General features: G+C 34.0%; 1 protein-coding gene across 1 annotated transcript; it reads right to left on the bottom strand.

Annotated features, from left to right (window-relative positions):
- LOC110266427 lies at window positions 6,286–7,192 on the bottom strand. Its single transcript, XM_021111103.1, has 2 exons — window positions 6,828–7,192; window positions 6,286–6,526 (listed from the first exon to the last, which is right to left on the bottom strand). Exons 1-2 carry the CDS (start codon window positions 7,190–7,192, stop codon window positions 6,286–6,288), a joined length of 606 nt encoding a protein of 201 aa, XP_020966762.1.

Raw genomic sequence — 7,852 nt, 5'->3', positions numbered from 1 at the left:
TGGACATCCACCACTCAAGTTCACCCAAACACCCAATTTCTCAACCAAGAGTGGGATAAACTAGACTAAACCAACCTAAGTATTTTATCAAACACTTGAGAGGCATAAAAATAAAGCATGGTAAAATAACAAGAAAAAATAAATGCTACATCTACCAAGTAAGAAAAGTAAAGATAGCAACTCAATAAAGTAATAAATGACATGAAAACATAAACTGCATTAAATGTAAATTAAAATAACAAGGGTGTGCATAGACATAAAAGGCAAGAAAAATGAAAAATTAACAAGATAACATAAGGAAATTAAGACAATAAAATAAAGAAAGGTAGAAGAAACTAGATGAAAACAAGAATTAAAAAGAGAAATTACATAGAAATTAAACTAAAAATCCTAGGTTCTAGAGAGAAGGGGGAGCTTCTCTCTCTAGAAAATGAACTACATGACTAAAATCTAACCCTAATTACTCCCCCTTTCACATGGAAAGAGGCCCTCTTTGATATAGCACTTAATCAGCTTCAGAAGGTCCAAAACTGGGCTCTGGAGGCCTAGAAATCGCCCCCAGTGATTTCCATTAAGTGAGTCACGCGCTGGAACCTGTGTATACGCACAGGTGTGTGCGTACGCACACATGCTGATTTTCCTTCTGTCTGTGGGCACAGGCTGAAATATTTTTCTCCTTTGTTTTCCTAATGTTTTCTCCCAATTCAATGCTTTTCTTCCACTCTTATCAAGCTATTCCAACCTATTACACCTGAAATCACTCATCAAAACCATCAAGCATCGAATGGAATGAAAGTGGGATAAAATTGATTAAATTAAGCACAAAATAGCAAGTTTTCTCAATTAAGCAAAATTTAGGGAGAGAACACAAAAGCATGCTATTTGGATGAATAAATGTGGGTTTATGTGATAAAATCCACTCAAATCAAACCAAAATATATCGTCAAATATGGATTCATCAACCAAACATTCAGAGACCTGCCAAAAAAATAGTAAATACCAGAAGTACTTCTCCTATCAACTCTATCTCCAGCAAAATCTGTATCAGAATAACCAACTATAGAAAAATCATCAGACCTAGGATATCATAAACCAAATTTGGATGTATCATGAACATATCTAATGATTCTTTTAACTATAGAAAGTTGTGACTATTTAGGTTGTGATTGGAATCTTAAACAAACTCCAACACTTTGCACAATATCAGGTCTAGAAGAAGTAAAATACATAAAAGAACCTACCATACCTCTATATCTTATTTCATCAACATCTTTCTCAGTTATATCCTTTTCCAACCTTGAATTCAAATATATTGGAGTGCCCAAAGGCTTGGCATTCTCCATTCCGAATTTCTTAACTAATTTCTTGGCATACTTCTCTTGATCAATAAAAATACAATTTGAAGTTTGTTTTCTTTGAAGCTTGATAAACCACTATTTTGCGGTTTATTTTGTATTGAATTGAGTGGATTTTATCAATTATTCATACACTTATTCATATAAATTTCATGGTTTTACAAATCCTTCCCAATTTTATGCTATGATTGAAAACATATTTTTTTGGCCTTAAATTTGCTAATTTTAATCCTCTCTCATTAGCATTCGATGTCGTGATATATTTGTTAAGTGTTTTCAAGGTTTATAGGGCAGGAATGGCTTAGAGGATAGAAAGGAAGCATGCAAAAGTAGAAGGAACACAAGAAATTGAGAATTTCAGATGCTGGTAGACGACGCGTATGCGTGACTAGTGCAACAGACATACGACGCGCACGCGTGGCTGACGCCTACGCGTGGCCAGGTGCAAGGTTAAACGACGTGTACGCGTGACTGATGCGTACGCGTGACTAGTGTCACGTGCCTCAATAAAGCGAATTCGCTGGGAGCGATTTTTGGGCTGCTTTTGACCTAGTTTCAGGTCCGAAAATACAGATTAAAGGCTGCAGAGTGAAGCTGGAAGGGGGATCATTCACTTTTCATTCATTCATACTTTAGGTTTTAGATGTAGGTTTCTAGAGAGAGGCCCCCTCCTCTCTCTAGGTTTTAGGATTTTTAGTCTTGTTCCTTCTCAAATTCAGATTTCTACCTTACTTTAATTTAGTTTTCTTCTACTTTTATTTGTTCTAGTACTTTACTTATCTACTTCTATCATTGACTCCTTTATGTTGCCAATTGAGTTTATGAATTTTACTTGTTTCCTTTAATCCATATTAATGCAAGTTATGTTTTCATGTTTAGGATTGCTTTGTTCTTCATTTGTTATTATTGATTCCTTGCAATTGTTGGTCTTAGATTTTACATTCTCTTATTACTTCTCTACGCTTTTAATTTGTGCCTTCCAATTGTTTGATAAAATGCTTGCTTGGATTTTAAATTAGATTTTTGTATTCTTAGCTTGGATTGAGTATTTAGAGACTCTTGAGTTATCAAAAGTCTTTTGTTGAATGGTAATTGGAGATTGCTGGTTAGCTTGAACTTCACCAAAGCTAGTCTCTCACTATGAGTTGACTAGGACTTGTGAACTCAAGTTGATTGTATGCACTTGACCTTCCTCCATTGGTTAGAGGTTAACTAAGTGAAGGCAATTTACATTTACCATCACAATTGACGATGATAATGAGGATAAGACTTCTAATTCTCCTTCCTTGCTAAGAGCTTTCTTAGTTATTAATTTATTTTCTCGCCATTTTACTTTCTTGTTTCTTATTACAAAACCCAAAAATATGCTTTTTCATAACCAATAATAAATACACTTCCCTACAATTCCTTGAGAGACGACCCGAGGTTTAAATACTTTGGTTAATTTTATTGGGTTTGCTTAAGTGACAAACAATTTAAACTTTGATTGAGGTTTAATTGTCAGTTTAGAACTATACTTGCAACGCGATGTTTTTATAAAAATTTTTACCGACATTTTTCCTCCCATCAAAGCCCAAGGAAAAAATGAAGTTCACACATCATACTCATGTCAAATTCACTAGTCATGAGTTTACTAAAATCATCACAAAGCAACTCATCGGCTGAACCAAAAATTATTTTATCAACATAAATTTGCACTAGCATGAAAGAATCATTAGAATTCTTAATGAAGAGAGTAGTGTTGGTGGTGCCTCTATGAAAATTATTTTTCAAAAGGAAAGAATTAAGTCTTTCATTACCAAGATCTTGGAGCTTGTCTTAAACCATAAAGTGCTTTAGAAAGCTTAAAAACATGGTTTGGAAATTCTTTATTTTCAAATCCAGGAGGCTGAGCCATATACACTTCTCTATCAATAATACTTTTCAAAAATGCACATTTCACATCCATTTGAAAAAGTCTAAAGCCACAATAGGCAGAATATGCAAGGAGAAGCTTTATTGCTTCTATTCAGGTCACTGGTGCAAAGGATTCATCAAAATATATTCCTTCCTCTTGATCATATCCTTGAACCACCAATCTTGCTTTGTTCCTAGCTATGCTTCCATCTTCACCCAATTTGTTCCTAAAAATCTACTTAGTAGCCATCACTTTCTTTCAAATTGGATATAGAACAAGTGTCCACACTTGATTCTCTCAAACTATTGTAGCTCTTCTTTCATGACTTTGACCCAAGAAGGATTACCAAGAGCTTCATTAACATTTCAGGGCTCTATTTGAGAAAGAAAGGCCAAATTATTTTTCTCCAACACCCTTCTTGAAGTGGATCTTGTGGTGACACCTTGGGAAGAATCCCCAATGATGAACTCTTAAGGATAGCTCTTTAGAAATCTCCATTCACGAGGTCTTGGTGATTTAGGAACAAATTCAAACAGATTTAGTTCAATGGTGCTGGTATTCCAAGGAATTTCACCAGTTGTAGGAGAAAGATGAGATTGTTTCCTGCAGAATTTTCTGCAGCAGCTGATTCAGGATCAGGTTGCCCAGTTCCACCTTTTTCTTGATTTTGGGCTTCACTTCTATTGCTTTTCACTTGATTGCCTGCATCACAGTCTTTCAACACACTTGAAACAATATTAGAATCACAAAATATAATATGTATGGACTCCTCAATTATTCTAGCATCTTGATGATAGGCTTTGCTAGTTGTGAAATAATTAACAAAGATACATTCATAAGATTTTGGATCAAATTTTTTCTAGATTTTTTTTGTATGTTTAAAATAAAGCATTTGCATCCAAAAATATGAAAGTAATTCAAATTTAGTGGATTTCCTTTCCAAAGTTCATAAGGGATTTTTTTCAAAAATTTTCTTATGATTGTTCGATTCAAGATGTAGCATGCCATGTTTATGGCTTCAGCCCAAAGGAATTTAGGAACTTTATTTTCACACAACATGGCCCTAGCCATTTCTTGAAAACTTATATTTCTTCTTTTCACAATACCATTTTGTTGGGGTATTCTTGGATAAGAGAAATTATGTGAAATTTCAAGTTCATCAAAAAAGGATTCAAAAAGTTAATTTTCAAACTCTTTACCATGATCACTTCTAATAGAAGCAATCTTTAAATCCTTTTCATTTTGAATTCTTTTGCAAAACACTTGAAAGGTAGAGAATGCATCATTTTTATGTGTAAGAAATAGAATCTAACAAAATCTTGTATAATCATCCACAATTACTAAGCAATAGTGTTTACCATATAGACTTTGAGTTCTAGTTGGACCAAAGAAGTCAATATATAGCAATTCAAAAGGTCTTTTAGTAAAAATGTCTTCCTTTGGTTTGATAGAATTCTTTGTTTGTTTTCCATTTAACAAGCATCACAAGTGATATATTTGTCAAACTTGATTTTAGGAAGACCTTTCACTAAATCCCTTTTAACAAGCTTGTTAATTTAAAATATGCTAGCATGGTCCAATCTTTTGTGCCATAGCCATTTTTCAGATTCTTTTGAATGAAAATAAGCTATATTTTAACTCTTAAGTTCATCTAAAGTGAAGCCATACATGTTACCACAATGTTTTGCCACAAACAACACTTCATCAAATTTTTCATTCAAAACAAGACATTCTATCTAATCTTTTAAAAATTACCAAGTAACCCAAATCACATAGTTGGCTAATACTCAAAAGATTGTGTTCCAATCCATCACTCAAGAAAACATTATCAATGAAAGTGGAGAGACCTTTACTAACTTTTTTAATTGCAATGGTTTTTTCTTTACCATCATCATCAAAAGTCACAAATCCTCCATCATACTTGTTGAGTTTGACAAAAAAAATATTGACTTTTCCGTGATGTACCTAGAGCATCCGCTGTCCAAGTACCATATGTCTTTCTTCTTCTTGGATGCTAGGCAAATATGTATACATTCTTAAGTAATATTAGGTATCCAAACTAACTTAATTGGATCTTTTGAAGTTAATCCATCTTGGTTATCCAAGAGCATTGAAATCACAAACAATCTTGTATGTTTTGTTTCCCACTACTCTTTTGACAATGAAGCATTGAAAGAAAGAATGACCATGTTTATTGCAAGTTGAACAATGATTTCTAAATGCATGATGTTAAAAATGATTAAAGGTTTTGAATTTTATGATTTTTGGGTTAAGTGCATCTCTTTTGATAAACCTATTTCTAGCATCAGCACCTCTTTTAGCCATATAGCTCAAATTAGAATTTTTGACACAAATTTAGTTCTTGAAGATGAGGCTTTTTTGTCAAAGTATGATTTTTCAAAAGCAACATCATTGTTAGCAAAATAACCCATACCATAATTTTTTGACAATTGTTTGGTCTTTGATGATGATGTATCTTTATCAAAAAATAGTTTTCCAAAACTAGCATTAGTTTTAGTGAAGTAACCTAAGCCAGAATTTTTAAATGAGGGTTTATTTCTTGAGGATGATGTCTCAGTTTTAGTGAATGATTTTTCAAAAACTGCGTCATCTTTTGTCACATAACCCAAACCAGATTTTTCAAACAATGGTCTTTGATTAGTAAGTAATTTGTCCAAGTTGCTGGAATTTTGTGCAAATTTTGCTAAATCATTTTTCAACCCTTTAACCATTTCATTTAATCTTTTGTTTTCAGCAATGAGTTCTTGAGAAGGATCAACCACATGCTTTCCTTTAAATTTTTCAATTTCAAATTTTAAAAATCTGTTTTCTTCAACAAGATCAATAGCATATTCGATTTCCTTCACTTTTTCTTTCAAAAAATCATTTTCTGCTTTCAAAGTTTCATTTTCAGACTTGTATTTATTGTATTTATTCAGCAATTTTTCAAAGTGATGAGTGAGATCATCAATAATAACATGTAAATCTTCAATGGACAAGTCAAAGTAATTTACCTTATCTAACTGATCATGACTAGCCAACAGATTTGTGCTTCGTATTCGGAGTCTTTATCCTCATCAGAACCCTTGAATCCATAAGTACTTTCTTCTTTTCTTTCTTTGCCTTGTCTTCTTTCTTAAGCTTAGAACAGTTGAACTTAAAGTGTCCTACCTCCTTGCAGTGATGGCAAATGACTTTGCTAAGATCTTTCTTTTGCTCCTTTGAACTTGATCCTTTGCACTTGCCTTTACTCCTCATTAGCCTTCTTATTCTTCTAGCAAAAAATACAAGTTCATCATCTGAAAAACTATTATTGGAGTCATCATCCAATGATTCAACTTTTGATTTTAGGGCTACTCCTTTCCTTTTTGTGTCTTGACTGGTGTGTGTGGTTTCATATGCTAGAAGTTGCCTCTCAACTCATCATAGGTTAAAGGACTCAGGTTGTTGCTCTCGGCTACCACAGTGGCTTTGGTTTCCCACTCTTTTGATAAGCTTCTAAGAAATTTTCTCACAAGTGTTTGTTTAATGTGGGTCATACCCATAGCATCCAACTGTTTATGATGATTGAGAACCTCTCAAACATCTGATCAATAGTTTCTCCATCCTTCATGGAAAATATTTCATACTCTTTTCGCAGTATATCAATACTTATTTCTTTGATTTGTTTGGTACCTTCGTGTGTGACTTGGAGTTTATCCCAAATCTCTTTAGCCGTCTTGCATCTAGATACCTTCTGATACTCCTCGAAGCTGATAGCACAATGCATCGAGTTGATGACTTTGGTATTTAACTCCACCTTCTTCTTGTCTTTATCATTCCATTTAGCTTCTTTAATTGGAATCACTACTCCTTCAGCCCTTGTCTTGGTAGAAACTTGAGAACCATTTACAATGATCTTCCATATATTGTAGTCAATGGATTGAATAAAGATCTGCATCCTTTTCTTCCATTAGGCATAGTTCTTCCCATTAAAGAAAGGATGCCTATTGTTTGACTGACCCTCTGTTAGAGTGTAGGTCACAGTGTTTGCACCCAAGTTGTTAGTCATTTGACCTTTTGATGAGCGGATAATTTATACGCTTTTTGGCATTGTTTTTAGTATGTTTTTAGTAGGATCTAGTTACTTTTAGGGGTGTTTTCATTAGTTTTTATGTTAAATTCACATTTCTGGACTTTACTATGAGTTTGTGTTTTTCTGTGATTTCAGGTATTTTCTGGCTGAAATTGAGGGACTTGAGCAAAAATCAGATTCAGAGGTTGAAAAAGGACTGCTGATGCTGTTGGATTCTGACCTCCCTGCACTCAAGGAAAGGAAGAGGATGAATCCATCATCCTAGGAAGACCTTTCCTGGCCACAGCAAGAGCTATGATTGATGTTGACAGAGGTAAAATAGTCCTTCAATGGAATGAGAACTCCCTTGTATTCAAAACTCAAGGATCTCCCTCTGCAACCATGGAGAGGAAGCTTGAAAAGCTTCTCTCAAAGCAGAGTCAACCAGAACACCCACAATCAAACTCTAAGTTTGGTGTTGGGAGGCCACAATCAAACTCTAAGTTTGGTGTTGAACTCCCATATCCAAACTCTAAGTTTGGTGTT

This window comes from Arachis ipaensis, chromosome B01, assembly GCF_000816755.2.
Source record: "Arachis ipaensis cultivar K30076 chromosome B01, Araip1.1, whole genome shotgun sequence".
Taxonomy (NCBI): domain Eukaryota; kingdom Viridiplantae; phylum Streptophyta; class Magnoliopsida; order Fabales; family Fabaceae; genus Arachis; species Arachis ipaensis.
The sequence above is the reverse complement of the archived record's forward strand: the minus strand, read 5'-3'. Positions and strand labels throughout refer to the sequence as shown.